Genomic DNA, 22,139 nt, shown 5'->3' on the forward strand with positions numbered 1-22,139 from the left:
ACTTTGTGTATTCCTCTTTCTCCCTTTTAAATCTGCGCTACCAGCACTTATAAGTTTTTTAAAATATTTTACAAAATGTGTTTTAAACTAATTCTTTTTTTCACAACTTCTCAAAAATGTCTCTTGTGCTGACCGTTAAGGGATTCCCTGTTGCTATGGTGACAAATAAAACCGTCTTCGATTAATAAACGCGTAAAATATTACTTAACTACTCTTGACTGATGCAAAATGTCTTTATAGTCAGAACATTGTCCAAGATTTAAGCTTGCGGCGCTCAATAATTTATTGTTAAAATGTACAATTTTTTAAATGACAGAAAGCCAATACTTTTATAGTGTTTATTGAAGTCGTTTTTGAGAAGATCCGTGAACTAATAAATTCACTAATCGAGGTGAGAGATGGATTTAATATTAGCTGTAGTCCACAGGGAATGAGGCAGTGTCACTTATGTGTATATTAAGGGACTCGTTTGTTCACAGCCACTGAAATTCGCTGCCAAGAGATGTCCAAGGGTGGACTGGCGTACGAGGTGATTCTAGCGGAGCCGGTTGGTGTACCGGTGCCGCGGCGGGCCGATTCTCCTGAGAAGACCCCGTCCGTTGAGGAGATTCAGGAGAAACTCAAAGCGGCTGAAGAGCGGAGACGTGTATGTAGAAGGCTTACGTCGATTTTCGATATTTTATCCAAAATTTCTTTATTCTATGCGAGGTGTAAAACGATGGTACAGAATATAGATGAATAAGGCCCGGTATCCACCAAAGCGGACAGGAGAGGAGATTTATTTTGATGACCAATCAGATTATTTCCGTTATCGTTATTTCCACATCTCTTCTCCGCATGAATAGATCAAGCTAGGAGATGCTGGTGATGTCTCATTCTCTATAGAATTTTGTGCCGCGTTGAGCGATCAAGCAGCGCGGCAGAGTGGAGATGCGTGTTGCGTAGACATCAGTTGACTGATTTCGAACTCTCACAGCTCACATCTCCGATATGAACAGCTCACATCTCCTCTCCGCTTTGGCGAGAGCTTCGCGGCTTATCTCCTCTCGTCTCCTCTCATTTTCGGTTTGGCGGATACCGGGGTTAAAGTTCTTGCAAAGACGTACTAATTAGTATCTCCAACCAGTTGACATTGTTGGTTAGATTTTTTATAAATAACCACATATTGTAAATAATTTTTTAGTTAGGTACGTACTACTTATCTTAGGAAAAACTGGGTGACTAATTCTCCCATTCAATATTTCATTTTCGATCACGAAAACCAATATTAATTCAATAGAATCAAATTAAGTAATAAAAGTAGAGGTTCATAAAAATTCATTAAAGTTTTATTGATTTTTCTAAGTTGTGTTGTTAGCAACAAAAATCAGTAGAATAACACAAATCTCAATTCAATTATTAAATCTGTTCAAAAGGTCTGTGGAGCGCTCGTATATTTTAAATAGGATATAAAAAAGAACACTGTTACTGAATTACAGAGTTTGGAAGCAAGCAAGATGGCGGCTATTGCGCAGAAGATGGCAAAGATAGAAGAGGCGTCGAGAATCCGTAGCGAACAAACAAATAACTTCATATCGACGACGAAGGAGGCACTCGACGCCAAGATGGAGACCCACGAGGAGAAGCGCGAGGCGTACATCAACGAGCTGCGCGCGAGGCTGAAGGACCACCTCGAGGGCGTGGAGAAGACCAGGTTGGTATCACAACTAAAACAATTTGGAAATTCTGGAGTTGCGTAGATACCTACTCTTCTCCGACGAGGCTCGAATTTGTCTGAATATTGAGGGCTGACGTCGGCGAGCGTTATAAAGACCAGGGGAACACTATGGCGACGTGTGTTTTTAAGAAATTACCCCTTATTTATAAATTGTCACTAGGATGCAATCAAACGATTTTTTTTATAACCTACGTTTATTACATATATATATATATATTAAGCGTGTTCTTTAGTTTTTTTTATAACCTACGTTATATGGTGGCAGTCTAAGCACTGTATGGCCATGTTGTTCAGCTTTCCAAAATGTAGATTGGCTTTCTGGGTTTGTTTTATTTCACAAATGGAACAAATTCGTGATTTAAAATATTTCCATTTGCTTCAATGTCGGTGCTCTGCCACCAAGATATAAGCTCCAGTTTTCTGCTGGTAGACGTTGGAGATTTGCCCTTTTGTAAGGAATGGAATGGCGCATTATCCGTAATAGTGGTTCAACAAACAATAAGGTACGAAAACGAGACATTCGACATCAGGCGGTTAAATATCTAGTTACTACACTTTGTAACTACTCTGCAAACAATCGTCTATAAATATAAATAAAATTGGAGAGTCTGTTTGTAATATTGATATAACCGTTTTTTACTACATGTATATGAATATATACACCGAATTTTTTTGTTTACAAATTTTTGTCTGTCCGTCTGTTTGTTCCGGCTAATCTCTGAAATGGCTGGACCGATTTTGAATGGACTTTTATTGGCGGGTAGCTGATGTAATAAGGAGTAACATAGGCTACCTTTATTTTAGAAAAAAAAAATTATTTTTTTAGAAAAATAAAGTAATGTTGCAATGTCCAAAAAACGGTCTTACACTAAAAATAATTTATATGGCAAAACAACGTTTGTCGGGTCAGCTAGTTCAATAGTAAATGTATCGCAGGTAGGGTAAGATCACGTAATATCGATCGCTTACAGACTGTTCTTTGATCACTTGACCGGGTTTAAAATCCGCTGCACGGTTGAGTGCGCTCGTCCATCACTCGCTTGTTGGTCACGATCGCTCTTATTAATATGAGATTGCGTCTTAGATGATTAAAAATTATTATGTAGAATTATCAATCTTACATCGATCGGCTCGTAACCCAGTTTGCTGCACCGTTCGGTAAATAATATTAACAGAAGCTAACACGAAAGATAGATAACTATGAACTTTGTTCCACTGATCGCTGTAGGTGTCCTTAGTATCGCGCATCACGATTTTCGACTTAAGTATATAAATCTGATTGCAGGATTTCGACATCGTAAGGCTTTGATAACTCGTAGATGCGCTACATAAATAAATTAACTTGGCCATATGTTCGTCTCACCATACATGTCAGTCATGGTTTAACCAAGGGCTAAATAATCTCTTTCGTCTCAACACCTGTCAAAACAGATAGCCAGTGGCAGTAAGTGACAGCAACCACTAAACCACAAATAAAATTTTATGAACGATGCGGGATTCGAACCCACGACCTCCGGCATTCCGTGCCGGTGCTCTAACCAACTGAGCTAACCGTTCGAGTACCGCCTCGCTATAAAATTCTGTTTGCTTTGTTCAACTCTCAGGTTGTGGCTTCATCTACAGGATCTACTTTAGAGTTGATAACCTGCTCAACCCTAATATTTGCATATTAGCAAATTGACTTGAGATGTCGCTATTGTAAATCTAAACAATATGTTATGTTTTAAAAGTGATAACCCTCACTTCTAGGATTAATACACAAATAACATTTGAAAAACAAAATTTTATGAACGATGCGTGATTCGAACCCACGACCTCCGGCGTTCCGTGCCGGTGCTCTAACCAACTGAGCTAACCGTTCGAGTACCGCCTCGTATTAATCCTAGAAGTGAGGGTTATCACTTTAAAAACATAGCATATTGTTTAGAACCACTAAACCGTCAAAAGTCTGAAGAATTTTTATTTTTCAATATCTGATAATATTATTCGATTAGCGAGTTTAATTGAAATTTCTAATATACCGTCATATGGTAGTAAAACGGTTTATTCTAACTAGAACATATATTTTAATCGTGTTTCAGCTATTAATTTATTAAATGTAGTCAAATGTTATATATCTAGCAACCAGATCTGTAAGTAGACCACGTGAAGAGAAATAGAGAATAATAAATAAAAAAAATGTAGGCCCTTAAAAATACATAATATGTGATTAAATATTGCTGTACAATCCGTGTTTTACTTTAGCTGTTTTTGGGAAATATCTCTGCACAACATGACTAGAGAGTTCACTCACTATTTGTGTTTTCGCTTGAACTGTTTTCGGTTACAACCGCACAGAAAGGCCGGCAACGCTCTTGTGATTCCTCTGGTGTTGCAAGAGAATGTGGGCGGCGGTGATCACTTAACACCAGGTGACCCGTACGCTCGTTTGTCCTCCTATTCCATAAAAAAAAAGAAAGGGTTTTATTGTCACTTATCATTATCTTTATCATAAATATAGCTCTGAACCTCTTTGTTCGGCCATGTTGATGTATTGTATAAGCGGATCTTAAACCATGGCAACTTTGACCACCAACTAGGCTGACCCTGGAGCAGCAGACCGCTGAAGTATACAAAGCGATCGAAGACAAGCTGAGCACCGCCGCCGACAAGCGTGATGAGAACATTAAGAAGATGCTGGATCGCCTCCGAGAACACGTATGTTTATTATCTTTATATATTATATAATTCTTCTGAACGTGTGTTGACAGTGAACTCCTCTTAAACGGCTAGACTGATTCTGTGTGTGTTCAAGTGGATTCGAGGATGGTTTAGATTCACAATTGAACTACCTCCTAAATGTCTGGACCGATTTTGATGATTTTTTTTAGATTGTTCCAGTGAATTTGAGATTGGTTTAGATTATTAATACAGTGGTGTACGTCTGTCGGGTCCGCTAGTAGGTAATATATATATATTGCAATACATACAAAATGCAAAATACATCTCCAATTACATTTAACAGTTTATGTAATTTACACGAAACCACCGATGATCTTCACAATGCGAAATTTCGCCCCAAGCAACGTTTTGCCTGGCACAGCTGCTCTGTGGATGTACAACTACCTGCTACAGACTATATGCAAGATGGGCAATTTAACACAAGTGTAAAAGCTACTAACGATTTTCTAAGAATTGAGCCACAGATTCCCTTAAAAAAATCATGTTTAAATTGATCTGCAGCTCACATTTTATGGCCAAATATTATTTATTGTTTATAAGTTATCTAACAGAACTTCATTGTAACGCTAAATTTATAGCCCTAACGGTTTAGGTTGCAATGATAAATCAGTCCTTATAGACATTATTTTATATATTACATATATTTTTTTTTATTTTATACGCAACAGTTCGACGTACACTATCTTATAATTTCCTGGAAGATAAAATTTGATGCGATAAGGCCGCCATATTTGTTCTGTAATAAAAAAAAAATATTATGTCGACGTATGCAGGAGGAGCAAGTGCGCAAGGTGCGAAATGGAAACCAGGAGCGTTTCCAACAGCTGGAGAGTGCTATCCAGGACAAGCTGCAGAATGCTGCTGAGCGGCGCCTGCAGATCGAGGCGGAGCAGAAGGAGAAGTTACGCAACCACGTGAGTGTCTCCCGCGTACAGGGACTGTCGTACAACCCCCCGCTGCCGGCCTCTATTGGCGTACATCTTACCATGTACTGGGGTATGGGGTATCACCGATTGTACACAACGTTGTCCAGGTACGTATTTGATTCAGCAGGGGTTCCCACGTGCAATGGTGAACTACAGTTCAGTAAGGCGTATTGCTCCTATATACATAGATTATGGCAGACATTGATCGAGAAAGTACCAAATATTTTTTGGTATAAGCTTGTAAAGTATTTGTATCAGTTTTGAGCCATTACGGAGCCTCCACTTTACGGCAAAGCAAGGTACCGCGGTGCACACTTTGGTAACCCCTGCTGTGTTATATGGAACTTTTGGGATTATGATTTACCCACAAAGTTCTGGAGCAATGGACTTTTAATGAAAATTTTCAGAATGTCTCACACATAGGCGTAATATTGAACACGCGTTCACTCCGTTGAACGTACTGGAATTTGAAGGTACGATTCATTTACATTTTTTGTCACATCATTTTTTATATTAATCATAAAACTGTTTTTGTTTTTCTTATTTTTCTCCTCATCATTTTACATTTTGTTTATTTTTTATTTTGTACCACGTTCATTAGAATAACAAGTTGGTGGAGGTGCGATCCGTGATGACGGCCAAGGTCGAGGAGATCACCAAGGACATTGAGAGCAAGCTGACGGCCGCCGAGCTCAACAGAGAGAAGGAGATTCAGAGGAAACTTGACTTTGTTAAGAAGGAGGTTTGTTATGTTGACAGAGTATATACAGAACACCTTGTCTACTCTTGCACTTTCCTCAGGACTTTAAGAAGCGAGCGCTTGAAGCTCTTTAGTATCTGTTTTCCTTCAAACGTACTTGTTCTTTTTATTTTCAATTTGTGATTACCTACGAGTCTATTTCCCGCTTGATTTGATCTAAAAGCACAATATTTGCCTCAATTTGTAATAGAAAATCGTAAATATTGTAACGCAAGTATTTAATTTTTAATCAATTTTGTTTCAGAATAATGTTTAATTTTTTATCTACACCCATGCTTTAAATCCTCTATTACAGATTCTAAAACAGTTAGCTTATTTCCAGCATTTAAAACACCCAATGTCCTAATAACCATTCCATCATCCAAACGAGTGTTGTAACGAAATTCAGTACAATATTACAACACTCGTTTGGATGATGTAATGGTTACTAGGACTGGCTTTTTTAATGTTAGCAGTAAGCTAACTGTTTCACAATATTTAATAGAGGATTCACATATTATGGGTGTAGATAAAGCCTTGTATGCAACTGTTGATAATTAGAACGCGAATGTGGGTTTATACGAATGTGAATATAGTATCACATGAGTGTTTTAATACCCCTTACACAACAGTTGCATAAACAGCTATTATTTTTCAAAAAGTATTGACATAAGTTAAATGAGTTTGTTTTTATCGTGACAGGAGCGGCGTGCGGAACTTGTGCGACAGAACAAGACCGCGCGTGCCGAGAACGACCCCCCATCCACCGATTAGACGCGCTCGCACACACTGCACCGCGGTAACACTCGCTTTGTAATGTCGCTACCTAACCGCTCCTGCTGACTGAAATTGACAAGTGCGATGTCAAAGATCAACAATAATAATATGCTTATGAAGATATTTTTACTTATTATAAAATATTTGAGGTAGATTAAATGTTTCACTCGTCATCGGCCCTGATGGCTAACAACTATTGTTATAACACTATTACCGTTGGTCTACCGTGATTGATTTCTTAAATGATGATGACGTTTCAAATCTTTGCAGCTGAGTCGGAAAGACACTGAGTCTCAATATTTGAAATAAAACAACTGAAAAGAGTAAATCACTAAAAAAAAATTTCGCTCAATCCCATTCTAATTGTTCATTTTCATTTATATCTGGGTATTATTTATTAAAATTATAGATGTCTTGAATGATGACTTGACGTATGTCTGTTCATTTATCGAACATAACATCAGTATCGCGGTAGTACTAACGGTAAAAGATATTTGGCTATAAGAGATGTGAACTGTAGTAAATATTTAGTGGCACCACAGTGTGTGCGGCCACATGATCAAAAACAACTAAAATTCCCTCAAATATAAATATTTCTCTTAGATCTATTATAATAGTCAATGGTTTTAAGATCATTTCATCATGTCACGAGTCGCTGACACAGAGGCCTATCATTATAAAATAGATGTGTCGTGATATATTCCAACGGATACTTTTAGGGTCGAAATTCCAATAACGGTCCTCTCGTAGAGGTGGAGTGAATAGAACCCGTTGCTTAGCGGTGGAGTCTTGATAACTTAGATAATATACTTATATCATTATGTTTAATTGTACGCAGCAGTATTTCTAGGATGATAATGTTAAATTAAGTTTTTATAAACAGTCACTCGATGTTGGATATAATTTGTATAGTATTTGATATTGGAAAGGTAAATGCGACGGCTTAGGAACGCTTCGCCCGGTTTAAAATTTTGTGTGCTTTTTTTGTTCGCACCACGAGAGTAAAGTCGTGATTTCTATACTTAAATAATGAACATTGGTCATTTAAACAAGTGATTCTCAGATTTATTTCAATAAATAGTCATATTTATCAACAACTGAATATTTGTCATACTTATACAATTTTAGTTATATCTTTTAATATTAGTGCATTTATTAATATACTTTATTTCAGAATAAGTAAATGTAAGCGTTGTGATCTCAAAAAAATTGCACAATTGACATTGATATTTTTAATATTGGACTGATATAGGTGACACAACCCTATTATTTTAGTAAGGGATTGGAATGCAGTAGATTGTATGAAGTAATTATACAATATTTTATGATAAAAGTCGTTTGATGGTCAACATCTTGCTAGAGCTATATTTAATGTGTTTTATTAATGATGTCAATGTTTGTAATGTATTACGCAACTTGCCTTTAAAACATTTTATATTTTTTTATTCGTGACCAAACGCCGGGACGGTCTGTGTGGAGAAGACATGTCTGCGCTACAAGAATCATCTCCATGCGGGATGTATTCAATGATAGCGTTATGTGAAATTGTTATAGTATATTTTTGCCATTGGTTTATGTCGTAAGGTGTGACTATGTTTGGGTGTATGGGCTGGCATATTGTTTGGTAGTTAAAAACATTTGACAAGTACTATCGATTCCAGTGCCTCGAGTGTGGAAAATGGAGTTTCACTTTACACAAAAGTAAAACGAATCGTCGAACTCACGCGGTATTTTGATCAAATCATCGATAAGTCCTGCACTAAAGTGGCGGGAATATCGACAAATAAACGCACATTTTGTATTTGGAAAACTTAGACGAGTTTGATACCTTTTAATGGTTGTTTGGCAGTTCGGTCCCACTCGCGTACATAGTCACGCCTGCCGATGTTGTATATAATATGAGATGAGGTGTGTGGCTTGCGAGCCGGGGTTGCAGGGGACCGGCGCGATCGCGGGGAGGGGGGGGGGGGGGCTTACTGCTTTAACTGAGTCACAGAGCGCGCTGCACACTGTGTATCAACTATACAACTACAGCTTTTTATATTATCATAGTTCTAAAAAATCTTATAACAAAAGGTTATGATAGAAAGTTTGCTTTTTGATGAAAAGGGTTCTGTGTGCAGAGCGCTTTGCGCGACCAGTGAGGTTAGTTGATAAGTAGCTTTTCGGTGAAGAGATAAGAATCTGACCAATTTGCCTTGAATATTGTGTAGCGTTTTAGTCTGGATCGAGATGAATCATGTATCGCGGTATCGCTTTCTAATGTATCCATAATAATGTTTACACGTCGATGTAGCTGCTGCTTAGACGGAGCGTCTCACCTTATAAAGCAGCGTACACAAATTATTGGACACCGTGCGAAGACGTAGACGCGGCCATACGTAGTCACAGTGGATAGTCAAGTTGTTTGACGATTCTGTTTGAATGTTAAATGGAGGCACAGGCGTTATTTGTTAGTATGGACGTATTACCCCCACCTATGAATTTAATCTTGTTGTCTAGAAACAAGCGTGAAATATCTGCTTGAAAACCAGCTCTTACGAAATGATATTATAATCCGTAGGGATTTATAATGAAGTGATTTATTGAAAATTCATAGTGTATCGGGGTGATTCTAACGTGTTTAAAGTAAAACTCTGATAATAGTAAGTGTGAACGCTCCGTCTATATGCGTACGTCGTCAATGTTTATGTTTCGGTAACTTTAGTCATTAATAGTGTTATATGTTATTTTTATATTTTATGTGATCATTACGTGCTTCAGTCCGTGGTATCGAAGTAATGCTGAGGACGCAAGCAACTTTTGTAGTTTCATTGTCGTATTAATAAACTCATAAATACTAATTGTTGGTTTTATTTACTGTAAATTGTGAGGTGAAAGCTTCAATTCTTGCAGAATAACTTTATTCATCTTTCGGTCTGAAGGGCGCCGTAGCTAGTAAAAATACTGGGCAAATGAGCCTCGACATCTTATGTCTCAAGCTGACGAGCGCAGTTGTAGTGCCACTCAGAATTTTTGGGTATTTCAAGAATCCTGAGCGGCACTGCATTGTGGGCGGGCTGGGCGTAATAATAACTATCATCAGCTGAACGCCCTGTTCACCTCGACCCTTATTTTCATAAAAAAATCTTACATTGCATAGGATGCCCGCCCTGTGGGTAGTACAGTGCAGCAGGATTCTCTGCCACGAAGCAGTAATGTTCAAGTATTATTATTATTTGGATTTGAAAAGCGCCGTAGCTATCACGGGCAGTTTGGGTTGAATTCCATCACCGGCCATTACGTTAAAATACCACCCGCATCACGTTTTTCAAGAAATTCCTTGCCTCGCACAGCTGCTTATGGAATCCATTACCGGCTGCTGTTTTCCCGAATTAATACTGTATAATGGTTGTTTTCTTACTGTAATAAGGATTATGATTATTATTCAAGTGAGGAGGCGGGCACTGAATGGTCATTTAAGTCCGGCAACGCTCGTGTGATTCCTCTGGTGTTGCAAAAGAATGTGGGCGGCGGTGATCACTTATGATGAGGTGACCCGTACGACCGTTTGTACTTTAAGGCGCGGACTGACTAGGATTGTAAACGCTACAACCAACCCTACATTATTTGTGTTGATCATGTGGCTTAGCTAAGCAAATGGGCATTTATTTTACTGGTTTTTGCATAGTTAATTGAAAAATTGTTCGGTTTAAGTTTTAGAAAAGTACTAATTCTATTCAATTCATTAAAAAAAGAATATTGTTATCGCTTAAAATTCGGAGATTTTTGACTCCAAAGTTTATTTTTGGGAAGTTCCAACTTCCAAATTTTTTTTATTGGATATTTCAAATTATATATAAATATTCTATTCGGTTCAAAATTTTCTTTAAGTCCTTCTTTGTGCACTTTTTTTTTGCGTCGGAATATTTTCATTGCGTTATGTTGTAATCGACTCCCTAAGAAACCAATTTTTGTTGATATTGAGGTATGACCGCGCCTTAATATATAATTATGATAATAACTAGCTGACCCGACACGTTGTTCTGTACGTAATAAATGTATGAATAAAATACAATTTTTTATGAAATTGTCAGTAGTATATGAAAACATTAAACATGTTTCATGTTGTTATAATGCAAAGAGAATTTAAACGCTACGTTTATTATAATGAAATTTTTTCATAGCAGAACTGTCACATCGTGAGTCAATAAATTCTCTTAAAGAAAATATGTCCATACAAAACAAATATTGGAAACAAATATAATTATGCTTCCCAAATCGAAATAAAAACTATCCAATCTTTCAAGTTGGACTCAACTGCACTCCACGAAGTGATTCCCATTAAAAACCGTTCATTAGTTTAGGAGTTTACTGGAAACACATCAGGACACCGGATTTATTTATATTAAGATTGTTTTTTTTTATTTCATTAATTATGAGTAGTGCTGTAAGAGTGTACCTGTAGGTAAACAATACAAATTTAAACACAGAATAAATAAATTATTGCAGGCCCAGCATTGTTTTTTAAATGTTTTATCTGTTAGAAGATTTGTAAGGATCACCTTTGCGAATGTTCATATTTTGAAATAGTGAAAATAAATAAACAGTGAAGTTTGTACGAAAGTGAATATTTTATAAAAAGTAAGCCCGCGTGAGTTAACTATCCATAGTGGCGCCACTCTGGTGGTACGATCCGGTTTGCCAAAACATGAAACTAACATTATTTGTCCATCCGATCCAAAAAAAGGAGACAGTTCGGATCCAGCAAACTACAGGCCTATTGCTATTACCTCCCTGCTCTCCAAAATCATGGAGAGCATAATCAACCGCCAGCTCTTGGTATACCTAGAGGGTCATCAGTTGATCAACGACCGACAGTACGGCTTTTGCCATGGTAGGTCAGCAGGTGATCTTCTGGTATACCTAACACATAGATTGGCGGCAGCTATTGAAAGCAAGGGGGAAGGCCTGGCAGTTAGCCTGGATATAGCGAAGGCCTTTGATCGTGTATGGCACAAGGCGCTCCTCTCAAAACTTCCATCATTTGGGCTTCCCGAGAGCTTGTGCAAGTGGACCTCCAGCTTCCTCACTGGGCGTAGCATACAGGTCGTTGTCGACGGATATTGCTCGAACCCGAAGCCCGTGAATGCTGGAGTGCCCCAAGGCTGTGTGCTATCTCCGACGCTGTTTCTTCTGCATATCAATGATGTTGGACACCTCCAACATACATTGCTATGCAGACGACAGCACCGGTGATGCCGTATACACGGGCCATGCAGGTCCTCTCTCGAGAAGGTCGCGGAATGGGGTAAATTGAACCTTGTCCAATTTAACCCCCAGAAGACTCAAGTTTGCGCGTTTACCACTAAAAAAACCCCATTTGCCGTATCACCGCTCTTCGAGAACACTTCTCTTAAAGCCTCGCCTAGTCTCGGAATACTGGGTCTCGAAATCTCGAGCGATTGCCAATTCCGTGGCCATCTGGAGGGCAAAGCCAAATTGGCTTCGAACAAGTTGGGCGTCATCAATAGAGCACGGCAATACTTCAAGCCGGCCCACATTCTAGCCCATATTCTACAAAGCGCAGGTCCGGCCACCCCAGTATCTGCTCGATCCATTTGACCGCGTGCAACGTAGAGCAGCTCGAATTGTCGGGACTCAGTGCTCTGTGAACGGCTGGATCACTTGGCGTCGCGTAGAGACGTCGCTTCATTGTGTGTCTTCTGCCACATTTATCACGGGGAGTGTTCCGAAGAGCTGTTTAACCTGATTCCTGCCGCCGTATTCCACCTTCGCACGACACGCCACAAGTTAGGATATCATCCCCACCATCGGGATGTGTGGCGGTCCTCCACAGTGCGGTTTTCAAGGAGCTTTCTCCCTCGTACTACAAAGCTGTGGAATGAGCTTCGGCTGTGGAAGGACGATATGGCGTGGGTACCTTCAAAAAAAGCGCGTACACCTTCCTTAAAGGCCGGCAACGCTCGGAATGTGGGCGGCGGTGATCACTTAACACCAGGTGACCCGTACGCTCGTTTGTCCTCCTATTCCATAAAAAAAATATATATTTATTTTTAACAGATGATGTTTCAAACACACAGGTAGTGTGTAGGTACATTTTAAGTACCTAGGTAACTAAGTCCTTCAATCCCAACATAGAATTGACCAAATTAAGAGAGCGTTTATTTTCTCATTTGGAAAGAGTGTCAGAAAACATTTTATCAATATAATCCTAAAAATATTCTTTCCCGCAGGTAATAATGTCAATAAGAAAAGTAAAAAACTACCAACCTTGACAAAAAACAAAAAAATATTACCTATAATTTATCACACAATAACACGAAACAACAAATCCAATCTTCGTTGAATGATTGAATCACTATCGAGTCGGAATGTACTAGTGACTAGTATAATATACAAAGGTACTCTGTGGTCGGAATAAACATGTTTTCGGCAACCCCCCTCAGGCGCTTGAGGCAACAGGGTCGCCGCTTGGTAGTGGGTAAGGGGTTGATTCCAGCCAAGTAGGTACACAGCTAAATATAATAATAAGTTAATAAAGTTTGTTTATTTATCAGTTACCATTATTGAATACGTTTATGAGAAAAAGTTATTTTCTACGTGATTTAGGTACATAAGTACCTCCCCCCTTTTTATTTTATGGCAATGAATAATATCTAACTATAAAATTAAAAGACGAACTAATTTTTAACATTGTCTATTTTATTATTGAGACGCAGGTATTTATATACATAAGATACCTACTTAGTACGTCCTTTCGGTGGAAATACTCGAAGATAAATTGCTATGTGATTATATATGATAATATTAACTATTTGGGCTTGAACGGCCAGCTGAGCTTCAGCCGATACACCCCGAAAGTCAGGATGTGCACAAGAGGCAGGTTGCTCATGTATACGGCGTGGAAATGTGTTAAAATATCAAAGCATTCTTCTGGTTCAAACACCTCTTGGCCGTCGGGAGAGTCCTGAAACCAAATATTATTAGGTAGGTAGCAGGTACCTACTTATTTAGGGTATGGAGAGTACTGGGCCTTGGGCGCCACACGCATGTATAGCAGTATCAGTTATCACTGCCTTGGATTCTCACTGAATCTTCACCCGCGTTACTCACAACAGACATCCTTCTGCGGCGATTAACTTAACAATAAACAACAAAAAAGTAACAGCAAATAACAATACTAACTATTCAGAACACGACTGTACGCTTGAACTACCCGTGGTGCCGTATTGGTATGGGGGACGGAATACGACTGGCGAGCCAATCGGCACTACGCAAGCTCGCCCTTCATCCCTGTAGCCTCCCCTAGATACCTTACTTTGGACTTTTGCGCAGTAACAGTCAGCGCTATACTTACTTGCCGCCACTTATACGAGATGGACAAGTAAAACATGCAGGACTGATGAACACTAGAGAAATCGTGCCCGTCATCATAATCGTTTTTATGATTATTTATATATACGTCTAGATAGAGTATGACAGCTGTGAGACCGTCGAAAAAAATTGTCTCTAGAACTAACCTCAATTTTGTGCAACTCACGCACATTAACACAATGTGTAATACAAATCGCGAGTGCAAGACGTAGCTTGTCACGCAAACTAAACTAATATTCCTGACCTGTTTTTATCGGATGTCTAACAGAAAGAGACTCTATCTAGACATATAGATTATCTATGATTTTTATTTTAGTGTGTTTTATCAGAAGGTAGGTTCATTTTTGGAGATTCATAAATAGCCTTCACAGGTCTTTGCGAACAATAGGTTAGGTTAGGTTACATACCTACTAATAAGAATTATAATTATAAATTGGCTAGCAAGGGAAGTCATCTCATCATGGTACGTATGAGTATCGATATGCTCATACGTACCATGTTTATATAGGTACTTATTTAACTGGGTAGGTAACCTGTTAGGCCTTGTCAACATACAAAGATCGTCGACGAACGAAAGCTTGATGACGTTTAGGTCAACTGTCACTCAATTAAATAAATAATTTATTAAATATATATTTTTGTCTCGCTTCATTTATATTTTCTTTCACACACCTCACTACACATTCTGTTTCTTTCATACACCTCACTACACATTCTTATTCTTACACACGCCTCGCTACACATTCTTTTTCATTCATACGCCTCACTTCACTTTCTTTTTCTCATACACGCCTCGCTACATTTTCTTTCTCTTTCATACACCTCATTACACATTCTTGTTCTAAAACACGCCTCCCTACACTTGCTTTTTCTTACATACGCCTCGCTTCACTTCCTTTTTCTTTCATCCGCCTCGCTACTCTCTATTGTCCTTTCACACGCCTCGCTACACTTTCTTCTTCTTTCACTCGCCTCTCTTCACTTTCTTTTTCTTTCACACGCCTCACTACACTTTCTCCCTTTCGTTCGACAGTTTTCTGTAGCCGTCGTTCGTTATACGTAGACCCGGCATGACTGTAAACTAAAACAGCGAAGCCCGTACTCCAATCTCTGTGTACCTCAATAGTGTGTCTGATCATAATTTCTTTAAAGTAGTTCCAGAGCGCAGCCGGCGACAGCCAGTAGAACCACTTGAAGAACATGTGGGTAGAGAGGTAGAGCGTCATGAGGCACGACAACTTGAACACGTTGAAATCGCGCTGGGCCGCGTACTCGATCGTCTCCACCATCAAACTTACGGCAAATTTTTTTTCGGTTAAATTGTAGTTTGCTATTATTTTCTTTGCCACAACGAAATCACCTAGAAATAAATTGTAGAGTTACAGTACATACTTCTGATTTTACCAATTTTTTAATAACCTGTAAATAATAAGTTCCATGTCTATTGACTGACTGCCGCCATTGGCCTCATTCAACACCAGGGAGGTTATAATTGAGTTAAGTAAATAATAATTACTGGCTTAGTACTTAAATAATTATAACATTGTCGTGGTAATTAGTATCGACCATTCGAGCGCTCGTATCTCAAAAAAGACACCCGTAAAGTCACATGATCATTGCCAGCCAAACCACAAGATGTGACTTTTCAAGTTTAGCGAGCATAAACATGCAGACTAAGGCTAGATGCTATTTTCATATTACGTAGTATATATACTTAAGTATACTTAGTTACCCTTACCAAGCGCTTTGTTCAACCCATCATACAATGCGATTGATATAATTCCAATAATATCTTTTTCAGTAACAATGGTTCCGATAAGTATTTGAGGTCTATTTGGCCGTTGTGGTATCTCAAACGGGGGTGCTTCATTCTCCTTCAAGGAGTGAAAGTAAGATGGGGCGGATATCTGTTCTTTTAAGTTTGTACTCGACACTATCTTAGGCGGGAGAACGGGTGCGGAAGCAGCTTTAATTCTATTGCATGATCCCTGTGTTACTGATGAATTAGACTGGGACATTGACGCAGTATTCATTATTGGTTAGTTCTTAACCTTTTTTGCAGATTTTGTACACAGATATTAATAGCATTTAATAATCTAATTAGATTTTCCATTAATTATAACACAGATATACCATTTGTTGACAATTTAATTTGACACAGCCTGGCGCAACTCTATAATAAACTCGAATATATATGACATTCTATTAAAAATAATGGCGGCAAACGCTGTCTCGTTCTAACATATATTCGACTCTTTTGTTTGTTTTGGTTTGAATGTCATGTGACATGTCATTCATTCAAAATAAAAGTGTCTATTAACAATTTTTATTACGAATTTTTGTTTTCTTTTACTTTATTCGTGTAGGTTCTGTTCAGGGTAATTTGCTTAATTATTTATAGAATAACTGCGTAAGACTTTCTAAGCTATACCATGTAATAAAAAATTGTCTAAAATATGTGGTTTAAGATCTGGCTGGTCATATTAAGTAAGATGGAGTAAGAGAATTTTCATGGCTAAATTCTTTCTGGATAAAGAAAGGTAAGCACTAAAGAACAAATAACGCTCTATGTTATAATGTATCTGTAGTGTTTGACACTTTTTCATCGATTGTCGATATTTTATTATAAATAATTATTAAATTTATTTTTATTTATTACATTTTTATGGTAAAGTAACAAGAGAGAACCTTACAATTAAAGAATAATTATATAAATTTATAAATATTATTAGTTAATTATCGATAAGAATTATGGATTGATTCCAACCCTATATATTTATTATATTGGCAGCTCTGATATTACGTTATTAGTTGATTATGTTTGTATCAAGATTTAGTACAATAGGTACAATACAAGCGACATTTCTCATTATTTTATATGGCACTCCCGTCTTTTGAACGTAGTGTTTAAATTCTCTTTGATTTAACAATTGCGAAAATTTCATTCTGAGTTCTATATTATATTGTTGAGTATGAGAAAGTATTCTCTTTGGTCTATGTAACATACGTACATTACATTTCGATCATCAATAGATTCCAATTTCAGCGGAACTGTGTTCTCATGTCGCCACCAGTATGATCTGTCTTACCAGCCTCATATTCAAAATTTTGGGTCAGTGCCGCCTCCAGCACCAAATAAAGACACGTTGTGGGCATATTTGTCGTTCGACAATCATGTGTGAAAAAATCCTTCATCGTTCAATATAATTTTGCTCGAAAAATCAACATCCACGTATTGATGTTCAATTATTCATTCAAGTAACACTCTTCGCTATTCATGGTCATTAGCTTTGTGAATAGAATTTTGTAAGATGGAAATACCAACCTTGCCATTAGGTGGTACCGTTACGCGGCTTATAAGAGAGCTTTTTAAAATTTACAATTGACGCCGAATTGTTTTCGCCAACACTCTCACGAACTGCTTCGATATTGAAATTTACGGCTTGTTTTTGTCAACCGGTGTGTTAAGCGTCGCCAACTGATCGAGTCTTTCTGAATTTTTCAATTAATCTTTCCACAGTTGACGAGGTATAAACACTATTTTGCCTATAAGTAATTAACACGTTGTTGTATCGTATATTGCTCCATTTTAACTTAACTCTCATCTTCATAATCGCGCATCTGTCCGAAATTCTCTCTTTTTTTTTTTGTCCAAGCCCTGTACTACATAATCGTACGAAATATATTTAAACATAGATATAAATTTTGAGCTCTATTAATAGTCATCATTTCTGTCATTCCATGCGTGTGTGGTTTTAAGTGTTTCAATGTTGTTGTGGCCCCGATCCCGGTTATGTTAAAAAAAAATTATGAATCTTGGCAAAGAACATGGTTTTGATATGGCCATTTTATAAAATTCGATGGATTTTTTGTTAAAATAGAATTAAAATTCTTTTTTTTATCTGCGACCAGTCATTGCCCAATTAACAAATAGGTACCAAACATTGTTGTAATTTGTCGCACTAGCGGAGAAACAGAGCAGTGTTGTGTTTTATATTCACATGCCGATATACAGGTGTCCCAGAAATAATGGATAATCCTTGAACCCCGCACCGGACAGCACTCCAGCGCTCCTAATAAAATATCTAAAAAAAAATTCCAAGTGATACCCAAAATATGATTTTTTTTACTTTACTTCACATTCATTTGCACAACGCCCACAAAGTAATGAAATTTGTGCCGTTTTTGGTGTCATATTATTCCTGATAGACTATACTACTAGAAGTACCTACATTAAATAATATATGTATCTATGATACTGACACGGGAGTGGGTCAGGGATTGGAAATGATACTCCGCTTATAGGAACGAGTCTTTATTTGCGTTCACTTTTTCTGAACTTGCACTTCGCCGGTCTGCCGCTGTTCCTCTTGTGGGCGGCGGTACCTTCAACGCGTGACACCGCACCGAACACTAAGTCTCTTCTATCTTCTTCCTCTTGGAACACTTCCACTTTTCACTACTTCTTCTTTTCTTCTTCTTCTTCTTTACACTTTCGAGTCAGAACTAGAACTGCCGTAGGCCACGCTTAGTACGGCTTATAAACCCCCGGATCCGTTCTATTTTCAAAATGATTCTCCCATTCCATCTTTAAATTTAAATTGTACTAGAAAATTCTTTTAACCATTTTTATCCTGCTTACACATTTTCCATCCCTTTTTTTCTGTTCGATTTGATCCTGAACTTACTAGAAATTTCCTTTAACTTTACAAAACCCAAAAAAATCCATACACTGGTAGGTGTATCGAACCCGGGTCTATAGCGTCTAAAGTAAACACTTTTCCGCTGAGCTACGAGTATTGCTGACGGAGCTGTTGAAATTAACAATGTCTTGAAGTTTGACAACTCTCGTCATATACTTCGAAGGGTTGCTACGCAACACTGCCCCCTCCCAAGACATGATCGTCCCGATCATCGCTGCTTCCGTAGTACTCAGCCACCCGATCGACATGTACGATTTTCGGGGGACTTCGAGGGGTACGCTGGATCCTGAGAGTCACATCATTTATCCTTGTGATTACTTTGTATGGTCCCTCCCAACTTGGTTGGAGCTTCGGAGACTTCCCCTTTCGCCTTACAGGATTGTGTAACCAAATCAGGGTTCCCTCTTCAAAACTAGGAATATTAGCTCTTCGATCGAAGCGGGTCTTCATCCGTTCACTTGCCTTAAGCCCAGTTGTTCTAATTTCCTCGTAGATGTCAACCATCTTTTTTCGTAACTCATCCACATATTCTGTTATACTTTTCGGAGTATCCGGTGGACAGCCTGAGAGCAAATCAGCTGGCAATTTCAAATCCCTTCCAAAATTGGCGTACGCAGGAGTCACCGTTGTCGTCTCGTGTATTGCGCTTCTATACGACATAAGAAACAGTGGAATGTACTCATCCCAGTTATCCTGATGACTGTCTACTACTTTTGCCAGATGTCGCTCCAATGTTTGGTTAAACCTCTCCACCATCCCGTCCGACTGTGGATGATATGGCGTAGTTCTGGTCTTATGGATTCCCAAGATCTTGCAAACTTCTTGAAATACTTGTGATTCGAAGTTCCGCCCTTGGTCACTGTGCACCTCCAAAGGCACACCGAATCTGCAGAAAACTTCATTCACCAGCTTCGTCGCAACGGTAATTGCTTCTTGATTCGGTAGAGCAAATGCTTCCGGCCACTTCGTGAAATAATCCATCACCACCATTATGTAACGGTTTCCAAATTTGGTGACTGGGAACGGTCCGGCCATATCCAGAGCTACTCTTTCCCACGGAGCCCCAACATTGTACAACTTCATAGCTCCTCTGCTTCTGGTCTGAGGTCCTTTGACAGCAGCACAACTCTTGCATTTTCGGCACCAGTCTTCCACATCATCACGGCAATGCAACCAGTAAAATCGTTCTTTAATTTTTGTGAGAGTTCTTCTTATACCCAAATGTCCACCTGAAGAACCATCGTGATAAGCTCTCAGGATCTCGTTCACCTTCTCCCTGGGAACGACCAGTTGCAGATGGCAATCCTTTCCTTGCGGGGTTCCCCATTTACGGCAGAGCAACCCGTCATGCATCACCAAACTGTTCCATTGTGCCCAGAGACTCTTGGTAGCCGTACTGTGTCTAGCCACTTCAGACCATTTTGGTTTAAGTGATCCACTTGATAGCCAATGTAAAAGTGGTTGAAGATCCTTATCATTTTCCTGAGCTCTCCTCATTGCATCGTTGCTCCAGTTCTCGTCGATCGAATCTGTTCTGATCAGCCGGATCATAAAATTCTCTTTCTCCTCCTGACGAATGCAATGTTTGCATTCCATCGGACAAGGTCTTCTAGATAACGCATCTGCATTTCCATGACTTTTTCCTCCTCGATGCTCAATTTCAAAGTCATACTCTTGAAGTTGCTCAATCCATCTGGCCACTTGTCCTTCCGGATTCTTGAATTCTAGTAACCACTTCAAGGCGGCATGATCAGTCCTTACGAGGAATTTGCGACCCAACAAGTACTTTTTGAAATATTGTAATGTCTTCACCACGGCCAGTAACTCCCTACGAGTTACACAGTAGTTTCTCTCCGGCTTTGATAAAGATTTGCTAAAGTATGCAATTACAACTTCTTGATCTCCTCTCTTCTTGACTCCACCAATTCCAGTGTTGCATCCACTATGAATCTTCCCTCTGTGTCAGGATATTCGAGGATAGGTGATTCACATAATCTTTTCTTCAACTCTAAGAAAGCTTGTTCGCATTCTTCATCCCAGGAAAAGGCTCTTTTCTCCTCCGTCAGTCGGCGTAAGGGCTTAGCAACATCGGAAAACCCTTTCACAAAGCGTCGATAATAAGAGCATAGTCCTAGAAATGCTCTCACATGTGTCTTTTCTGTCGGCGTCGACCAGTCTTTGACAGCACTTATCTTGGCAGGATCCGTCGCAACGCCTTGCTCCGAGATAACGTGCCCCAAGTAATTCACCTGACGTTGAAAGAAGGAACATTTCTTTGGACTCAACTTCAAGTTGGCACCCTGCAGTTTTGTGAAGACTTTTTCGAGCTTCTTAAGATGATCTTCAAAACTTCCTCCCATAATGATTATGTCATCCAAGTAGACAAGGCAGGTTTCTCCCAACATACCTGCCAGCACATGCTCCATCAACCTTTCGAAAGTAGCTGGGGCGTTGCATAATCCGAAGGGCATTATTTTGAAGTGCCATAACCCTTTTCCGGTTGAAAAAGCCGTCTTCTCCTTGTCTTTAGGGTCCAGATCGACTTGCCAGTAGCCACTTTTCAAATCAAGAGTAGAGAACCACGTCATGCCACAAAGTGAATCTAATGTGTCATCGATTCTTGGCAATGGATAACTGTCTTTCTTAGTTACATCGTTCAAACGCCGATAGTCCACACAAAATCTAGTTGATCCATCCTTCTTCTTCACCAGAACCACTGGAGAACACCATGGACTCGATGACGGTTCTATCACACCATTTTCTTTCATATCCAAAATCATGTCTTCCACTTCTTGTTCACGTGCAAACGGAATACGTCTTGGTCTTTGCCTTATCGGAACAGTGTCTCCTGCGTCGATCTTGTGTTTCACCAAACCAGTTCTTCCGATGTCCCCGTCGTTCTTCGAGAACATCCCGGCGTAGCGTAGCAGGAAATTTCTCGCTTTTATTAACTGTAGCTTGGTAAGATTGTCCTTACAGCCATCCAGAAGTTTCTGTATGTTCACATCCTGGCTTGCAGCTACGGTCTTCCTCCCTTCTTCACACTTTCTTAACCAAGCTATCTCCTCACAACCTCCTATCACTGTTCCTTTCCTAATGATTTGCTTGTCCTCATGAGGATTAAACACGGGAACCATCGCAATTTGGGAGTTTCCCACAACAGTCCTGGCTGGGATCCA

The 22,139-nt window shown here is 39.0% G+C and overlaps 2 protein-coding genes across 5 annotated transcripts in view; one reads left to right on the forward strand and one right to left on the reverse strand.

Annotated features, from left to right (window-relative positions):
* LOC126979773 (stathmin-4) overlaps positions 1–9,723 on the forward strand; it is a 67,581-nt gene extending 57,858 nt beyond the window's left edge. For 3 of the 4 annotated variants that reach the window (XM_050829303.1, XM_050829300.1, XM_050829301.1), the window contains 6 exons: positions 480–646; positions 1,479–1,693; positions 4,297–4,414; positions 5,212–5,352; positions 5,966–6,106; positions 6,806–9,723. In XM_050829303.1, the coding sequence (XP_050685260.1) occupies positions 480–646; positions 1,479–1,693; positions 4,297–4,414; positions 5,212–5,352; positions 5,966–6,106; positions 6,806–6,877 (854 nt within the window). In that variant the 3' untranslated portion in view covers positions 6,878–9,723. The remainder of the gene's footprint in view (positions 1–479; positions 647–1,478; positions 1,694–4,296; positions 4,415–5,211; positions 5,353–5,965; positions 6,107–6,805) is intronic. The other variant, XM_050829302.1, reaches the window with a different exon arrangement.
* Positions 9,724–13,564: 3,841 nt separating this feature from the next.
* Positions 13,565–16,348, reverse strand: LOC126979820 (uncharacterized). Its single transcript, XM_050829379.1, has 3 exons — positions 15,996–16,348; positions 15,376–15,617; positions 13,565–13,850 (listed from the first exon to the last, which is right to left on the reverse strand). The coding sequence occupies exons 1-3, from the start codon at positions 16,288–16,290 to the stop codon at positions 13,695–13,697; spliced, it is 693 nt and encodes a 230-aa protein (XP_050685336.1). The 5' UTR covers positions 16,291–16,348; the 3' UTR covers positions 13,565–13,694.
* Between the last annotated feature and the right edge of the window lie 5,791 nt (positions 16,349–22,139).

Source organism: Leptidea sinapis, chromosome 4, assembly GCF_905404315.1.
Source record: "Leptidea sinapis chromosome 4, ilLepSina1.1, whole genome shotgun sequence".
Lineage (NCBI taxonomy): Eukaryota > Metazoa > Arthropoda > Insecta > Lepidoptera > Pieridae > Leptidea > Leptidea sinapis.

Bases quoted from the DNA above. Each gene is read 5' to 3' on its own strand.
- LOC126979820 (XM_050829379.1), bottom strand. From the start codon at position 16,290: ATGAATACTGCGTCAATGTCCCAGTCTAATTCATCAGTAACACAGGGA. The intron at 15,618-15,995 runs GTAAGGGTAACT...ATTTATTTCTAG, and splicing joins TGGGTTGAACAAAGCGCTTG to GTGATTTCGTTGTGGCAAAG. The intron at 13,851-15,375 runs GTACACAGAGAT...ATTTGGTTTCAG, and splicing joins TGATCAGACACACTATTGAG to GACTCTCCCGACGGCCAAGA.